Source organism: Hevea brasiliensis, chromosome 7, assembly GCF_030052815.1.
Source record: "Hevea brasiliensis isolate MT/VB/25A 57/8 chromosome 7, ASM3005281v1, whole genome shotgun sequence".
Taxonomy (NCBI): Eukaryota; Viridiplantae; Streptophyta; class Magnoliopsida; order Malpighiales; family Euphorbiaceae; genus Hevea; species Hevea brasiliensis.
In genome coordinates, this window is record NC_079499.1 from 68,773,477 (window position 1) to 68,792,808 (window position 19,332).

General features: G+C 37.2%; 1 protein-coding gene across 1 annotated transcript; it reads right to left on the reverse strand.

The window, feature by feature from the left end:
• Positions 1-920: 920 nt before the first annotated feature.
• LOC110659778 (pentatricopeptide repeat-containing protein At1g03560, mitochondrial) lies at positions 921-9,655 on the reverse strand. The gene is made up of 2 exons (XM_021817821.2): positions 7,656-9,655; positions 921-1,101 (listed from the first exon to the last, which is right to left on the reverse strand). Exon 1 carries the CDS (start codon positions 9,622-9,624, stop codon positions 7,669-7,671), a length of 1,956 nt encoding a protein of 651 aa, XP_021673513.2. The 5' UTR covers positions 9,625-9,655; the 3' UTR covers positions 921-1,101; positions 7,656-7,668.
• Between the last annotated feature and the right edge of the window lie 9,677 nt (positions 9,656-19,332).

Here is a 19,332-nt window from a genome sequence, read left to right on the forward strand (position 1 = left end):
TAATCATGTACAGAGACTTCAAATGCATCAGCATACGTAGTATCTGCATGATTGGTAAATACAATTCAACTGTAAACTTTAAAAGATTATTCAGGTAAAATCCAGGAAGTTTCTCATGCTTCTCCATGTTTTAAATTTGAGTGGAATCAATTCCAACAAGTGATGGCCAATCATCGTTATTTCCTTCCCAGTAGGGGCGCAAAATATTCAGCCAGCTACAAGTTATCAGGAGGAGGAGGTCACCTGCAGATATGCAACAGCAGTTGTAGCTCTTTCACTGTTGCTAGATGCAGGAGACCTACCAAGAGTGCCTTAATTGTTTGCACCCTGTCCTGCATACACAGACTGGCAATAACAAGTCCCCTCTGGAAAAGCGAAACAAACTTGTACTGATTTCTCCAATAGCATCCTTGGCAATTATCAAGGTGTATTGGCTAGGTCAAAATCTGTGGACCAAGAATTTCGGCCCACTCACAATGTCTTGTTTATTCTTCTTCTTTCTCGACTTCATCAACCAGCAATACTGGCAATCAGAATTAGTCGTTTTCTTTCTTGAAGTAGCTGCCAACCACTTTCAGATTCCAGACAAGCAAATTTTATTGGCTGAAACAAAAGCCACTGCCCCTACAACCTCTTAAAACATCTGTAGACCCCTACCATTGCCATTGAAAGAGAAAGTACAATGCAAATTGGCTGTGGGATTGAATGGCTCCATTGACAGATAAAGACAGTACAAAAGGGACTGCTCAAAACAGATAACAATACTAATTGATTGGGACTACTCTAAGAATTAACGACTGACAAATCATATATTTATATGACCATTAAAGCAAATCAGATATCAAATTTTAGCAAAATAAGGATATAATATGAATGTAGCAAGAGAGTTAATGTTGACTGGCTTGAAATCAATCATAATATGAATGTAGCAAGAGAGTTAATGTTGACTGGCTTGAAATCAATCATGCACAATCCGCCATTTAGGTAGAGCTAGCTTTGGAAGTTTATTGCTGCAGGACATTGCAACCAAATTGTGTGTTGCAATATTTGTAGGTCCCTAAATCCAATCACAAGGAGAGGCATGCCTGTTGTTGTATGGAACTGGAAATTTCAGAAAGATGAGAAGAACACCATGTCAAAATTTATCAATAATGAGCTCATGACTAAAGATGAACATATAGAGCAGACCATAAACATCACAATTCACAAGACGCTTGAGAGGGGGTTGGAATCTATCCAATCTCAAACAAGAACTACCGGGTACAATTGATAGGTCCCAGTCAAAGCCAAGAAAATTAATAGAAGAGAATTAAGAAAGTTACTGATATTTCATTGATTACCATTACTGCTGCTACAGAAGAATATAAATAGGAAAGAAATAAAACTACTTAGTCCTATTCTTAAGGCCTCACTTTAGCACAAAGAGATATTATTGCCACGATCAACTGAGTGCTATTTGACTAAGTAAAACAACTTAAAAGATTAATGGCAGTAAATAAAAAATAGCAGCAATGCTAAAAATAGAAAAGCAGTAGGACCCTTAGTCCAAATACTTCTTATTGGGAACAAGCAGTAGGACCCTTAGTCCAAATACTTCTTATTGGGAACAAGCAGTAGGACCCTTAGTCCAAATACTTCTTATTGGGAACAATAGCTCTGGATGACCTTCTGAGGGGCTTATCAGTACCCCCCCCTTGAAGAGGAACCTTGTCCTCAAGGTTCAAATTTGGAAACCGAGCAGATAAGTCCGAAGAAACTTCCCAAGTGGCATCTTCAGGGGGCAATTGCTTCCAACGAACAAGGCTTTCTTCCAGAAACGATTACCAAGACGAACCCACCTCGTATCCAAAATCTCAAGAATTTCAAGAACAAAATATCCATCATCGGTGAGTGGAGGAATTTGGAAGAAACAGAAATGTGTCCCCACATGTTTCTTAAGTAAGGAGACATGAAAGACCGGTGAACCTTGGATTCTAAGGAAGTCGCAGCGGTAAGCTAAGGAACCAATCTTTTCTTCAACCATGAAAGGTCCATAAAAACGACTAGCCAGCTTCTGAAATGCACGCCTATACACTGACTGTTGTCTATACGGTTGTAACTTAAGATAGACAAAATCACCTGGATAGAACTCCACATCCCTGCGTTTTTTATCTGTCACCTGTTTCATGTACTCTACGGAACATGACAAGTGAAGCTTAAGCTCCTTCAAAATCTCATCACGGGTAGCCAAAACTTGATCGACCTCATTAACTGGAGAAGAACCAAATTCATACCGCGGAATCATTGGAGGATTCCTACCATACAATGCCAGAAATGGTGTCATACCAATAGAAATGTGAAAAGATGTGTTATACCAGTATTCCGCCCAAGGTAAGAATGAACACCACTTTCGAGGCTGCTGACTGGCGAAACAACGAAGGTACTGCTCCAAGCACCTGTTAGTAACCTCGGATTGGCCATCCGTTTGCGGGTGGTAAGAAGAGCTCATATTTAATTGGGTTCCAGAGAGCTTGAAGAACTCACGCCAAAAATGGCTCATGAAAATTGGGTCACGATCACTGACGATCGACCTAGGCATGCCATGATACTTGACAACTCCATTTACAAATAATTCAGCTATGACCTTAGCAGAGTATGGATGAGACAATGGCAAAAAATGAGCATATTTACTCAATCTGTCAATTACTACCAGAACAGAAGTTTTACCAGAGGAAGGAGGCAACCCATCAATAAAATCCATTGCGATGTCGTCCCAAACTTGGTGAGGAATCGGCAATGGCTGAAGTAAACCTGCTGGTAAAGTCGTAGCAGACTTATTTTTTTGACACACCGAGCACGCCGCAATATATTTCTGAATCTGCAATCGCATATGAGGCCAATAGAATTGTTGTGCGATGCGTTTAAATGTGCGGAGGACTCCAGAGTGGCCACCCGAAGGAGAATCATGGAACTCTTGTAAAAGCTGAGTAGGGAGATCAGACTGAGGAGGAATGACCACCCGATTCTTAAAAAAAATCAATCCATTCTTCCAAATGTAAGGTTGCCCAGGGCGATCAGACGCCAATTGACCAATTCGAAGCATATATGGATCAGTAGTGAGGGTAGCTTTAATGCGATCCCAAAGAGAAGAGTGTGGCAAAAATAGTGAATTTAGACTTGGAATTCCAGAGACGCGAGATAAAGCATCTGCGACCCAATTCTCTTTGCCCGGTTTATAAAGTATCTCATAATCATAACCCAGTAACTTTGAAACCCAATTTTGTTGCTCTGGAGTGACAACTCTCTGTTCCACCAAGTATTTCAAACTACGCTGGTCCGTCTGAATAAAGAACTTACGACCCAAAATATAAGGACGCCATGTTCGATTGCTCGCAAGATGGCGAGCATTTCTTTAGCATATGTAGACCAAGCTTGCTTGAAGGACCCAAAGCACGACTCATAAAAGCGATGGGCGATCTCGCTGTGGATGAATCGCACCAATCCTCGTATTAGAAGCATCGTGAGTGATAAAAAAGGTTCATTAAAATTGGATCGCCAATGTTGGTGTGGTCACAAAGCATTTTTCAAAGCTAAAAAGAAGCTTCAAGATTCGTGACCAAAAAATTTGCCTTTCTTCAATAAATTCGTCAATGGTTGGGCAAGAATCCCATAAGATTGAACGAATTTTCTCAGAGTACCCGGTGAGTCCTAAAACCCACGTAATTCGGTGGATCGTTGTTGAGTAGGCCAATCGATGTGCACGATTTTCGATTTATCCACCGCACTCCATCTCCAGAAACCACATGGCCCAAATATTCAATTTGTTTGAGTCCAAAAGCACATTTGCTTAGCTTTATAAAAAATTGATGTTGCCGCAGTAGCTGTAATGCCAACTGCACATGCTCCAGATGAGTCTCCCATGATGGATCAGAATAAGAACATCGTCAAAGAAAACCAAGACGAATTTTCTTAAGTAGGGGCGAAGCGGTGTTCATTAGCGCTGGAATGTGGAGGCGCGTTGCACTTCAAAAGGCATCACCAGATACTCATAATGGCCGTTATGAGTTCGGAAGGCCGTTTATGAATATCAGGAGGATGCATCCTGACTTGATGAAATCCTGCAATAAAGTCAATTTAGTAAAATAAGAGGAACCATGGAGCTCATCTAACATATCGTCGACCGTTGGTATTGGAAAACGATCTCTGATAGTGACTTGATTAAGAGCTCGGTAGTCCGTACAGAACCTCCAGAAGCCATCCTTTTTCTTGACCAGTAGAACACGGGATGAGAAGGGGCTAGTGCTGGGTCGAATCAACCCTTTTGTCAACATCTCTTGTACCTGTTTTTCGATCTCATTTTTCCGAAGTGAGCATATCCGTAGGCGAACATTCACGGATCAACACCCTCTTTAAGAATAATGTGATGATTAATTTCTCGCCAGGAGGCACTTACTCGCTACGGTATACATCAAAAACGAGTTAACAGATGCGACATATTAGGATGTAGATGCTCGGGAAGTGTGGTCAGAGTTTTCGAGACAGTTGCAAAAGTCGTACTATTGTGCCTCAATTCCTTGGATATTGATTTCAAGGATAGAGGTTCAATTGGCTGACTGCAAATACCCTGCAAATGTCTCGGTTGGCCTGCCCATGTGAAGTCCATAGTCAAGTTCTTCCAATTACATGCCACCGTCCCTAATTGTTGTAGCCACTGTACACCCAACACAACGTCCAAACCCATTATAGGAAGAGAAAAGAACATAGCTATAAATGGTATACCTTGGAGAGAAAAAGCAATATCCTTGAATTTTCCGGTGCATCGCAATGGACTTCCATCCGCCACTTTAACATTGAAAGGTGTTGTTGGCCTGGCCGGCAATTTGAGCAAACCGGCGATTTTCTCATTGATGAAGTTATGAGTCGAACCGCTGTCAATGAGGACAATCAATTGACAAGAATTAAACTGAATTTCTACCCTCATCGTTCCTGTCGAAGACCAACCGGTTAAGGCATTCAAGGAAATTTCCGCTTCCGTATCATCTTCATCGATGTCCTGATCACATCCACCATCCAAGATGAGAAGCTGTGACTTAGTACAACGGTGACCAGGAGCAAACTTTTCGTAACAGTTAAAACAGAGCCCCTGTGCCCTTCGCTTCTGCATCTCGTCCCAGGTTAGTCGCTTCACAGGAGTGGAAGGTTTGCTTTTTGATGGAGAGAAATTACTCGTTTGGAGAGATGGGCGAATTGCTTTTTTATGACGAAGCAATTGCTCATCCTTCATTCGAGCTAAGCTTATTGCATCCTTCAAGGTCTTGGGTTTAAACATTTTGATCCCCTCTGCGATTTCAGATTTAAGTCCCCCCATGAAGGTTCCAACTAGTGCCTTCTGAGTCCAACCTCTCACCCTGTTACCCAATCGTTCAAACTCCCTTTGATAATCACGTAAGTCACCAGTCTGACGAATTTTGGAGAGAGATTCGTCAAAATCTTCACAGTCGGTGGGCCCAAAGCGGGACCACAATTCTTCTGAGAATATTTCCCACGATACCCCTTTTCCGCCTCGGCATAAGTTAAGTCGAAGCCATTGCCACCACTCGTTAGCTTCCCCAGAGGTGATATGATGCCAAGGAAACTTTTTCGCATCCGGTGTTCCGGTATTCAAGAACTGATCTACTCGTGAACCATTCGATCGGATCGTCTCGGTATATTTGGGAAATTCGAGTTTGGCGAGCTTAGCGAGAGAATAGTGGCTTCCCTCCGTCTTTTAAGACTTCAGAGTAGCACGTATCTGGCTAGCTTCGGCCGCAGCCTTGATTCCTCCTTATTGGCAAGAGAAGTTTCTGTCAATTTGGAGAGTGCCGCCTTGATATATTGTAAATCTTCGCCAAATCCTTTTTCAATTCGTGACATACTGTCCTGGACTTGACCAAGCCCAGTTTCGAGGTTTTCAATTCTTTCCTTGTTTGTAGCCATTAGAAAGGAAGAATAGAAAAAAAAATTGAGGCTCTGATACCAATGATAGGTCCCAGTCAAAGCCAAGAAAATTAATAGAAGAAAATTAAGAAAGTTACTGATATTTCATTGATTACCATTATCACTCTGAGAAGAATATAAATAGGAAAGAAATAAAACTACTTAGTCCTATTCTTAAGGCCTCACTTTAGCACAAAGAGATATTATTGCCACGATCAACTGAGTGCTATTTGACTAAGTAAAACAACTTAAAAGATTAATGGCAGTAAATAAAAAATAGCAGCAATGCTAAAAATAGAAAAGCAGTAGGACCCTTAGTCCAAATACTTCTTATTGGGAACAATAGCTCTGGATGACCTTCTGAGGGGCTTATCAACAATATTATCCAATAATTACATTTCAAGCATGCTCAGAAAGATGCAGACTTGTTAGAACCATTTCATGCATGATAAATCTTGCTGAGAAGCCTTAACCACGACAGTTCAATAAATGTTTTTTTTTTCAAACAAATGCCAATAACAACCAATATAAATGCATCTCTGTATTCACTTTATCAAGCTCTAATAATGATTTCATATGCCAGAATACCTCCATTGATTAAAGAAAAAAAAAAAAAAAGTAGTACAAATTTACAAAAATCTAAAGATTAACGTATACCCAGGTCAACTGGATTTAGCATTTAGTTGCAGATATACTATTAATGAAACATTAAGCTTCATTTTAGGTTTACACTAATATGAAAGGTTCAAAGATTAATACAAGGCCTCAAGGCCCAAAGCGAAGCCCACAGCTATACCCTGGTCAAGATTAGCAGACATTGGAGCTATGAGAGGCGTTGACGCAAATGAAGTGAGACTATTTCAATTTTTGGTTTGCTCAAGAAAAACATCACTTTATGCACTTCAAAATAATTCTGACCAAAATTTTAAGGCGTTTCCGATTATTCAATTGAAATGTTAACTATATGTCCTACAACCCTATTCCCAGAATCAGTCTCTTCAAATTATTCAATTTGTTGTTGTTCCTTCCATGAATTTTAAAGAGTAGTTTCTCAGGGAGTAAGAACCCCGCACACGGCTAACTGGGCTACAGAAAATTTACGTTATGCTTCTAAATTATGCTGTTCAGTATTTATATAAAATAACTGAATGAAGCAAGAATTTGTTCCGATATTCTCTTGTAAAATTGATGTCACTAATATGTAGACTCAATCATGACTATCCTCTAAAATAATGCATCTAGAGATCCTGATATCATTTAGCATATATACATTCAATCCTTCTATGTGATAGAGCTACACCTGAAGGATTTCTAGCACCCTGCAATAAAATCACCCTTATAGCCCTGTCCCCAAGTCCATAAAATGAGTAAAATTGAGTAAGTTGAGAAATGCTGTGCAACTGCAATCCAATGGTTATGCAGATTGATAATCCCCACTTGTTATAAATGAGAAAAGAGGCACAGATGATACCTCATAACCAAAAGAAGATACTTTCTTAACATGAACATGGATGCTACAATGAACACAATTTATCACAATTGTCAGCCAAATGGTTATGCCTAAACAATTGCTACAACTGACTTAAAAAGTTTGCAAGCCAGTTAAGCCAAAGCCTTCTTGTATTCAATAATGTTATGCACAAAAACGAGCAAGAGTCATCATCTTTGAATCAATAGCCAAAAGAGTTATAGAGTCTAACATATGGCTGAAGATCAACTTTCAAGAAGAATCCGAAACTTTACTCTCCTCTTAACACTACCCATTCTATCATACCCAATGCCTATCTTACTGTGCATCAACTTCAAGGCCAAGTCCTCATTGCCTGCTTTCCTCAAGGCATTGATTAGAACAGTGCGAACTCTTCCTGGTATTTCTCTGCCCCTATCAACGATCCCATCAGCCAACTTGCAAGCCTCCTTCACACGGCCAGCTTTGCACAGAATATTGAGCATATCCTCAAAAGCTGTCTCAGGAATAACACCCATCGGTGCCAGCTCATCCAAAATCTTACAAGCTCTGGCCACCTTACCAGATAAACAGAGCCCAATTGATAGAGCCCTGAAAGCAGCGGCAGTTGGTGTGATACCCTTATCAATCATTACATCCCACATCTTCAACGCCTCTTCATTTCTGTGTTCTCTGAATAACCCACTTATGATTATTGTGAACGTGTAAACTGTATGATCACAGCCTTCCACTTCCATTCTCTTAAGGACTGCTAATGCTTCATCAATCTTGCCACACTTAGCAAGGGCATCAATAAGCGCATTATAACAATATGAATCTGGAGGGCATCCTTTCCGGACCATCTCTTCAAAAAGTTTCTCAGCTTCATCCACTCTCCCAAGCTTCCCTAAACCATCAATGAGACTAGAATAAAACATGGCATTGACTGCTACACCATTGCCTCCGCAAAACTCCATATAGTCCATAGCCTCATCCACTCTCCCACTCTTACACAAGCCATTAACAATGACCCCATAAGTAACTTCATCTGGTTCAAGCCCTTCTTTTTTCATCCTCTCAAAAAGCAACATAGCTTCTCTCATATTACCACATTTTGCATTTGAATCGATCAGAGCTGTATACATTGCCACATTTGCTTTGCATCCCTTCTCAATCATATTTTCAAAAATAGCATATCCTTCTACATGTTTGCCCTCTTTACATAGTCCTCCAATCACTAAACTAAACACATGTGATGGAATTTCCAAGCACTTCTCATCCATTTCATGATATAGACCTAAACACGAATCAAAATTTCCCTCTGCATAACAGGCCTGAATCAAAGTCATATAAGTAATCTTATCAGGTGCCACATTTCTTAGCTCCATAGCTCTTAGTTTCTTAAAAGCTTTCTGGGTTTTCCCCACCTCACAGTACCCTTTAATCATTGTATTATATGTAACAACATCTGGCCCAATTTTTCCATTCTCCATAACCTCAAAAACCCGTTCAGCGGATTCAATAAACTTGGAATTAATCAAACCATTAACCAAAAAGTTATAAGTGAATAAACTTGGTTCAATCCCATTTTCCTTCATTTTACGCCACACCCATAATAGCTCCTCTACCATCCCTAAACTCCCAAAGCTCTTAATCAAAGAATTCGACGGGTGAACAGTCATTAAGAACCCTGTTTCTCTGAACATACTAAATACAAACTTAACTCTATCCAAATAACCATGCGCAGCGAAAGCGTCGATCAAAGAAACATAAGCTTCAAGGTTATGAGTGTACTTCTTTTGCTTACCAGCCCATATGAAGAACCTCCAAGCAACATCAGGATTTCCCTGTACCTCCGTCGACCTCAAAACAAACGAGACAAAACTTGGCGACAACTTGATCAAGAACTTGTGGCAAAAAAAATCCAGATTGGATTCCATATTCGAAGACCCATCTAAGAGACTAATGATTTGGTGGACCCACGGAGAGGGCTTAAGGTCTTGATAGTTTCTTGAGGCTACATCAGACAGGTCAATGAAGGGGTCTATCCATTCTGGAGGAGGAAGAGAATTGCACATGAAAACCCACCTGAAAGTTGAGGTGAAGCTGGGAGTAGGACCCAACTTTGGCAAAGACCCACCATTGTTGCAGTGAAGAGGAGTTTGAGACAAGTGTAGAATTGCAGAGATAGGCGAAGGAGATCTACAGAGGACTCTTCTCATCAGGGCTTTTGGTGGTGTACGTACAATAAACCTTGGGTGCGAGTTAAAAGTGGACAGACCTAAACAAGACATATAAATTTCTCTTCATAAAGTAAATCAACAAGGCCTCATAGACTAGTGGTCAGGTCTTTGGGCTCTGAATCGAGCAATCCGAGTTCAAGTGTTAGTGGGACTCTTTATTTTCCCATCTCTTTTTCCTTCAACTTTGCAATTATAGAACGTTAATCATCATAATTATTAACCTAGGAATGATTTTCCAACTTTCATCGACTTATTTTTAGAAAATAACTTTTTTAAATTGAATAGTAAAAAAAATGGTTAAAAAAATAATAATAACCAAAATTTATGCAGAAATAGATAAATAAATATAGGATAACTTATAAGATCAACTCTAAGTTTTGACAAAAATAATCAATCAGTTCTTCATGTTTGAAAATGAAATAATTTTATCTTTTAAGTTTAATTTTGTTACCAAAAATGTTATTCCATTTAAATTGAAGAGAAATTATTGATATAACATTTCTATTATTTAATATTTAAATATTTTCTCTCTAATTTTGCTATCCCTCCATAATCTCCTCCTTCCTCTCTTCACTCAAAGATATCCCCACAAAAGTTCTTTCTTTCTCCCAATCTTTTTCTCATTACACAAGCACACACAACACACATCCTCTCTCTCTCTCTCTCTCTCTCTCTCTCTCTCTCTCTCTCTCTCCCTCAACCAAAATCCAAGAATTGGATCAACTATTAATCCAACAAATCAACAAATAAGAAAGAGATTAAATTTCACCACCCAAAAAGTTTAAGAAATAAATTTAAATTAAAAATTTTCACAATTATAAACCAAATTTTAATTTAAAAATTTCAATAAAGCACCCTTAAAAGCACACACAAGCTAACAAAAGTGTTTCTTGAACAAATTTAATTAATGGAATGAGTCGAGACATGCTAGCAGCATTGTTAAAGCATTTCCAATGTTCTATAATTGAAGAAAGAATCCATTCAGTTTTTCAATTGAATTACTTATAGACATCTAGGAGGAAATCTTTGAACATTTAAGGGCAAATAACATTCCATTGAATTCTTTAAGAGTGGCTTTGTACAAAAATCATTTGCAAGAAAAGAATTTAATTTAATTCTCACATAATCATATTATTTTTTTACATTATTTTTATTTCTTTTAAAATATATATTTTTTTTTTAGAAATGGCCATATAACTGACAATGTGGAGCCTTACTCTAAGTTAGATAATTATTGCAAAGGTCCATAACTGGGGGTAAGCCCTTTAACTAGGATATTGTCCTAGTTCTCAATTTGTAGAACCTTGCCTGTGAAGAGTAGCTTAGATAGTGTCTCTTGCCTCTGAAGGAGCGGAAGCATGAAAATTGTTAGATTAGAACATTGAATTCAAAAATTTTCTTTTAGGGTTTCATATATCATGCTACATCCATTATGTGCCTAATTGATTTCAATGTTCAATTACATATTTAAATACTTTTAATATTTATTAGGATCTACATTTGCCATTTAAAATTTTTGAATTAACAAATTAATTCATTTGAACCCTAAATTGATACAAAAGTATGTGCACTAACCTTTTGATGCACTGTAGATGTAATTGGTACCTTTGTGAAGCACCTAGGACCCCAAGAGTTGTCCCTCTAGCTTGTCCACATCAAGATCACCAATGGCAGCCCCTAAATCAGCTTCTCAAGCCTTGCCAACCAATTAGAAATTAGGGATTTGCCTTTAGAGAGGTTGTAGATGTGCATAGAACACTAAAAACAATTTCTAGCAATTTTAATTCAAAAGAATTTGGGCAATTCTCTTTGAATTGATGAGAGAAGATGAAGAGAGGAGAGAGACCTATAGATGGCGGCACACTTGAGGGAATAAGAAGAGTGGCTGAATTTTTTCTTTCTTTTCCCTTTTATAATTAGGTCATCACTTAAAACCCTTGCCACATGTCATCACCTGATTGCTTCTTAATTTTAATTGACCTAATCACATTAAGCCAAGTGTCAAAGCTAGATTTAATCTTGACTTTGATCACCTTGCGTGATAGGAAGACAAATGGCAAACTTATATGGTGCCATGTGTCACCATCTCATGGTGCCACATGTCACCCTGTGAAATGACCAAATTACCCTTGTGTTTTAATTTTGAGTTTTCAACCTAAAATAATTATTTCTCCTATTCTAATCAATTCCCCTATTCTAATCAATTTATATCAAATATAAATTAATTAATTAGTCTCTATTAATTAATTTCTCATAATTAAATTCATATTTAAACACTTTAAATATAAATTTAACTTATACTATACATCCAATAACCTAGATTTGTTTTCAAGCCATGCTAGGGACTTTGCAATCTTATTGCAAACCAAACCAATTTAATTAATCAATTAAACTCTTTAATTAATCAATTAAATCACATTTAACTTAGTGATTATCTTGTGTATGTGTGTGACTTACTAGGCTCATCACTAATTGACAATGAAATATGATATTAACTCTTAATATCATCAGAACTCTTTCTTAACATAAATGATTTCTCTAAATCATTTTAGGCATCTTATAGACCATGGTTGACACCTAGCATAGCATGCTATAGCCACCCAATCAGTAACAAGGAATACCTTTAAATGAACTTATAATCATATGTTACCATGCACTAGAATCTCTCTGTTATAAAATCCCAATTCGAGCTGAAGTCATGATTTATTTCAAATCCCATTTGCTATTAATATTATGTTATCTTTTAATTCCAGTTCTTGATTAACTAGATTTTCTTGTCAGAAACTCTTTTCTGACTAAATCTATCTATCGTGGCCAAGAACTTGAAACATCAAGAATAATTAAATGAACATAGGATTTTATCCCTATTTACTTAAGATAACAAATTCCATCTTGATCAACACCTACCTCCATATATAACTAGTAGGAGTTAACACATGCCCATATATCCATACACAGTACAAGTATGAAAGCAGTATTAAACTCAAACCACCTATATACAAGATAACTATATTATCTCAGGTCTAAAGATTATATGCACTGATATGATATATGACAATGCATTGACAAGAGTAAACTCCATATGCTTGTCATATGTGTCACTGGTTCGGCCTACTTGTCATGTATAAGTGCCTATCATATTTGTTATATGGCATGAGACTAACCATTCCATCTTATTTATATCTCATATATTTACCTTGGGAATAAACATGATTACAATCTTTTTGGATAAGTCATGTCCTGTGTGAAGTATCCTCGATTGTGAACCAATTTATGATACTTTGTGCTAGAAATATTGTCACTTATATTCTTAACAACTTAAGAATAGAATTTCTAACAAAATATTAATAGACCTTTTCTATTACACATAAATACATTATGTAAATGGAAAAGTGAAATTGCCTTTTATTAATAAAATATGTATAAGATACATACTAAATAATATGCTCTAGGGCATACTACTAACAATCTCCCACTAGCAGTAGAGTCATTCATTACAATATCTTAGACCCATCTTCTCAAGATGTCGGTCTACCTGAGCTTGTGATATAGGCTTCGTGAATGGATCAGCTGGATTTTCAGCTGATGCTATTTTCTTCATGGCTACATCGTCTCGCCCAACTATTTCTCTGATAATGTGATAGTGCCTTTCTATGTGTTTGAATTTCTGGTGAGATCGGGGTTCCTTATCCAAACAGCCTCTTTTACAGCATCTAATGCAACAATGTACTTGGCCTCTGTAGTGGAATCAGCAGTCGTACTTTGTTTGGAACTCTTTCAACTGACTGCACCTCCACTACAAATGAACACAAACCCAGAGGTAGACTTTCTATCATCGATATCTGATTGGAAATCAGAATCAGTATAACCATCCAATTGTAAGTCACCACCTCCATAAATCAAGAATAAATCATTAGTTCTTCTCAAGTACTTAAGGATATTCTTAACAGCTATCCAGTATTCCAAACCTGGATTAAATTGTAACCTGCTAGTCAAATTAACAGCATGTGCGATATCCAGCCTAGTACACATCATTGCATACATCAAACTTCCAATAGCCGAAGCATACGGAATCCTGGCCATTTTATCTCTTTCTTTAGGTGTCTTTGGAGACATCTTTTTAGAAAAGTGGATACCATGTCTCACTGGTAACAATCCTCTCTTGGAATCAAGCATGTTAAACCTCTTTAACACATTTTCCAAGTATAGACTTTAGGATAAACTAATTATTCTTTTCGCTCTATCTCTATAGATGAGAATCCCAAGAATATAGGTTGCATCCCCTAAGTCTTTCATGAAGAATGTATTTGATAACCATACCTTTATAGCTGTCAACATACCTATGTCATTACCCATCAATAAAATGTCATCCACATATAAGACAAGGAAAGTGATAGCACTATCACTAACCTTCTTATATACACATGGGTTATCCTCATTTTTGATAAAACTAAATGACTTAATGGCTTCATCAAAACACATGTTCCAACTCCTCGAAGCTTATTTCAACCCATAAATGGATCACTTCAGCTTGCATACTTTGGAACAATCTTAGGATTCAAAACCCCTAGGTTATTCCATGAAAATATTTTCTTCAATGTATACATTGAGAAAAGCTAGCTTGACATCCAACTGCCAAGTCTCATAATCATAGTATGCAGCTATAGCTAATAGAATCCTAATTGATTTAAGCATGGCAACAGGCGAGAAAGTCTCCTCATAGTCGATTCCTTGCCTTTGGCGAAACCCTTTCGCTACTAGCCTTGCTTTATAGGTCTCTACCTTTCTATCAAAACCAATTTTCTTCTTGAAAATCCATTTATTCCCTATAGGTACAATACCTTCAGGTGGGTCAACAAGATCCCAAACTTGATTCTTATACATGGAATCAATTTCGGATTTCATAGCCTCAATCTATTTTGAAGAGTCTATATCTGATATAGCTTCTTCATAGGTAAGTGGATCATCTCCATGATCTACTTCTTCATGAGTAAACAATTCTTGTTTATCTTCATGAAGAAAACCATATCTCACTGGTGGGTTGTAACACCCTCCCCGTAGCAACTCTGTACATTCTACTGTTCCGGTGACCGGTGTCGGTCCGAACAACTAGAACGTTCGGAAAAATATTTAAACTAAAGTCAGGAACCATAATTAACTCAAATATTAATAAGAAAAATTTAGTAAAAATGTTAGAAATAAAATACAACTAAGTCAAGTGAGCCGGTGCCCAAGCGATGGGTAACCAGAGGTAAGTTGCGGTTCTCGCAACGAGGAGCTCTAGACCCGGGAAAAAATTCATAAAATAATTTTTGGGACTCCAGAGAAGGGTCATTGAGGTTCCTATGGCATTAGAATGCCAAGAAAATATTTAGAAAAATTTTTCAATCGGTACAAACAATTTTGACCCGTTAAGCCAAACGGAGGGCATTTTGGTCATTTCGCCTTCAGAGGTGATTTTTGGCCGACTTGTCCAGTTAATTAAATAATTATTATGATTCAAAATATGAATAAATATTGCTAAAAATTAAATTGAAATGTGGCAGAAAAGAAAAGAAAAGAAAAATAAAAAATTAAGCAAATTATGACATATTATGATGTCACTCACTTACTTCCAACCAATCACAATTAAACAACCTATTAATTAATAAATAAAAAGAGATAAATATGGCCAAAAACAAAAGAAATCAGCAGCCCTTCTTCTCCTTAGAAAAACGTTTTACACCCCCTCCCATCTTCCTCCATTGAATCTCAACCAAAGCTCCATTTTCATCCTTATTTCACCACAAACTCTCCTAAGTCCCTTCACTAAAAATTTGTCTCTACCTCTTGGGAAGTGTTTGGCAGCCTAGAAAAGGAAGGAAAGTGAAGTTTTAGCTTGGAGAAATCTGCCCTACAAGAGGTTAAAGTGAGGTTAGTGCCTACTTATATATATACTTCTTTGATTCCATGTTAGAAGCTTGAAATAAGTGAGAAATTGTAAATTAAATGAATAAAAGTTAAGTGTATGCATCCCTTGAATTTTCGGCAGCCCTAGGAAGGAATGAGTTTGATTGTATTAATGGACTTAGATTGAATTGGAGATTATGTTTAAAGTGTATACATATATATATATACAAAGAATGAAAGAGTTAACTAAAGAAATTGTGAAAATCATGAATTTGAACTAGGGTTTTGGAGAGTGAAATTTGGTTTTGGCTTATGAAGTGGTAAGTGAACATTATAAGGGTCAATTAGTGACCATTTGAGGTAAGTTCACCATAATTTGAAGAGATTTAGAGTGATGCAAACGGAATTGGTAGGCTACCTAGGGTAACCAGTAGGGAGGCTGTGATTCTAGCCCACTTGAATAGCCATAACTTTGGCTGTGTAAGTCCAATTGGTGTTTGGCCAATTGGACATGAAATTAGGCTTATAATGGCACATTTTTTCTGAAGAAACCATGCCCAAAAGACCAAAGCAAGTGGACCAAAAGTTGGCCCCATTCCGGATACCCTGCAACCAGCACCTGCAGAAAATGAATAGTAACTGTTCATTTGGCCATAACTCACTGTAGAATGGTCAAATTGACGTGAAATTTTTAAAGAAACAAGATATGATATAGACAAACAACTTTCATGAAGAAACCTACCCAAAATTATGCCATTAACCCATTCAAAGTATTGGGCAAAGTTGAGTTATCAAACCTGCAACTCTGCAGATTTTCATTTGAGCAGTAATGTTTGGATGGCTATAACTCTCTCTAGAAAACTCGGATTTAGGCGATTCTTGAACCGATGGAAACCTAAGGTATGGTAGAACATTTCATATGAAGAAAGTTAGACCAAATTATGAACTTAACTTGACCAAATTACTGACCAAATTTGGACCAAAAATCTGCCAGACCCAAAATCTCAGCATGAACAGTGCACGTGAACAGTAAACTTATTTTGGCCATAACTTGAGCTAAAAAACTCCAAATGGAGTGATTCAAAAAAAGAAATTCAACTAGACAAAATAAGGAACAACTTTCATGTTTACCATTTCCTCAAATTTCCACTGTAACAGTCCCTAATGGAATAGTAAAGTTTTGGTACAAATTCTGAAATTTCTGCCCCTTAGTGCTAAGCTTGGAAATGGATTTGGTGACTTATTCCAACAAGTTTTAAATGTAAAATGTGGTATGTTTGAAGTGCCAAAGTCGATGCACCTATTTTCTATCCAAAAGTCAACATTTTTGTTGACCAATGAGGTGAATAGTGACACCAAAACCAAAAATTGGCAATTTTGCCAAAATGACCTAAACTTTGAGAAAGTGACCAAAACCAATAAGTTTTGAATACAAAATGTGGTATGTTGGGAGTACTAAAACCAATGTACCTATTGTTTATGCAAAAGTCAACATTTTAGTTGACTAATGAAATGAATAGTGACATGAAAACTTGAAATTCAAAAATTGTGAAACTTAAAAGTGCAAAATGCCCTAGTAGGCCTAATGTGATTGGTTTGGATAGATTGGCATGCCAATAGGGTATTGTTTTAGCGATCGCGAAAGGCTTTATGCCTGTATTCATGGCTTTATGCCCGTATTCATGGCTTTTATGCCCGTATGCATGGCTTTTATGCCCGATTATGTGATATCATGGCTTTTTAGCCATACTGACTGCATACATGGTTGACGTTCTGCGTCCCATAGTATGACGGCCCGAGGCACCGCGGTGTCCAGTGCCAATGACCCGTTATCCAGTCCATTCCTCCAGTATAGGTTACTTGGGCATGGAAAAGTATAACTGTGATTGAACTGATCATTAAAGAAAATACGAAAATTAAGTATCAGGAATGATTACCAAAAATACAAAAAAAAGCTCAAGATCATGAAGAAAATAATTAACGAAATGCATGAAGAAGTTAATATCATAAAACATGAATAGCCCTCGACTAAACAATAAGTTAGTAAATATTCATTTATTATGAACACAATAGCAAGGAAATTATTATTTTTATTTGCATATTATATTTTCTTGTATTATTGGCACCACTAAGCTTTATGCTTAGCGCGTCGCTTTAAACGCTGTAGAGTGCGAAGATTTGGACAGAGGGCCCAGTAGACCACAGATTAGGTAAAACAGTTCACAGTTCTGCATAGTGTCCGTGTCACCTCAACTTCTGCAGTGCATTGGTAGGACACTAGGTGTCATTTTGGCATTCTGTAATAAATTTTGATTTTCTCATATGTAATGAAACTTAGGTAATGTATTTTGATTTTCATGTAAATAATGCAAATTTGTGTTTGTGAAAGGAAAAGTGAATACATAACTGTGACTTGTACATGATTATTACATGAGATGAATGAATGATTAAATGAATGGTGAAAAATGTTGAGATTTTGATATTGAAGTTTGAGAGTGATGAGATGATTGAATATGATCATAAGAAGTGTTTTTCACAGGTTCCGAAGAACTGTTTTCTCTATTTGTAGCCGGTATTCTGCCGGATTTTCTTTAAAATTTTCGGAACCTCAAATAAATTACAATTTCAATAAATGAATTATATTTTACAAGTTATTTTCAAAACTATGATAAAAATGAATTCAGATAAAATAGAGTGCTCCGGCACACTGAGTGGCATAACTTGCTCGGCTACACTGTAGTCGGGTAAGGGGTGTCACATTTAGTGGTATCAGAGCACGGTTTAGGCGTTTCTGGACCTAGATAGATTGCATATCATGCATTGCATTCATAAGAGTCGAGGTGACACTATTGCAGATCTGTATTTCCTGTTTATTTTAGGTTAAGGTATGGAATAAGAGAGTGAAGAGACAATGAGATAGCGAATGGAGATGAGAAGGAGACTGTATTTAAGATGAAAAAGGATGAGTACATAACTGTTTGAGGATAGGATTGAGACTAAGGAGAAAGTGAAGTAGGATAACACGGAAAGGTGAAGAAATAAAGAGGTAGTAGCTCCTTGGCTATTTACATTGGGTAAATTTCGAGGACGAAATTTAAATAAGAGGGGAAGAGTTGTAACACCCTCCCCGTAGCAACTCTGTACATTCTACTGTTCCGGTGACCGGTGTCGGTCCGGACAGCTAGAACGTCCGGAAAAATATTTAAACTAAAGTCAGGAACCATAATTAACTCAAATATTAATAAGAAAAATTTAGTAAAAATGTTAGAAATAAAATATAACTAAGTCAAGTGAGCCGGTGCCCAAGCGATGGGTAACCAGAGGTAAGTTGCGGTTCTCGCAACGAGGAGCCCTAGACCCGGGAAAAAATTCATAAAATAATTTTTGGGACTCCAGAGAAGGGTCATTGAGGTTCCTATGGCATTAGAATGCCAAGAAAATATTTAGAAAAATTTTTCAATCGGTACAGACAATTTTGACCCGTTAAGCCAAACGGAGGGCATTTTGGGCATTTCGCCTTCAGAGGTGATTTTTGGCCGACTTGTCCAGTTAAGTAAATAATTATTATGATTCAAAATATGAATAAATATTGCTAAAAATTAAATTGAAATGTGGTAGAAAAGAAAAGAAAAGAAAAATAAAAAATTAAGCAAATTATGACATATTATGATGTCACTCACTTACTTCCAACCAATCACAATTAAACAGCCTATTAATTAATAAATAAAAAGAGATAAATATGGCCAAAAACAAAAGAAATCAGCAGCCCTTCTTCTCCTTAGAAAAACGTTTTACACC

Bases quoted from the DNA above. Each gene is read 5' to 3' on its own strand.
- LOC110659778 (XM_021817821.2), bottom strand. From the start codon at position 9,624: ATGAGAAGAGTCCTCTGTAGATCTCCTTCGCCTATCTCTGCAATTCTA.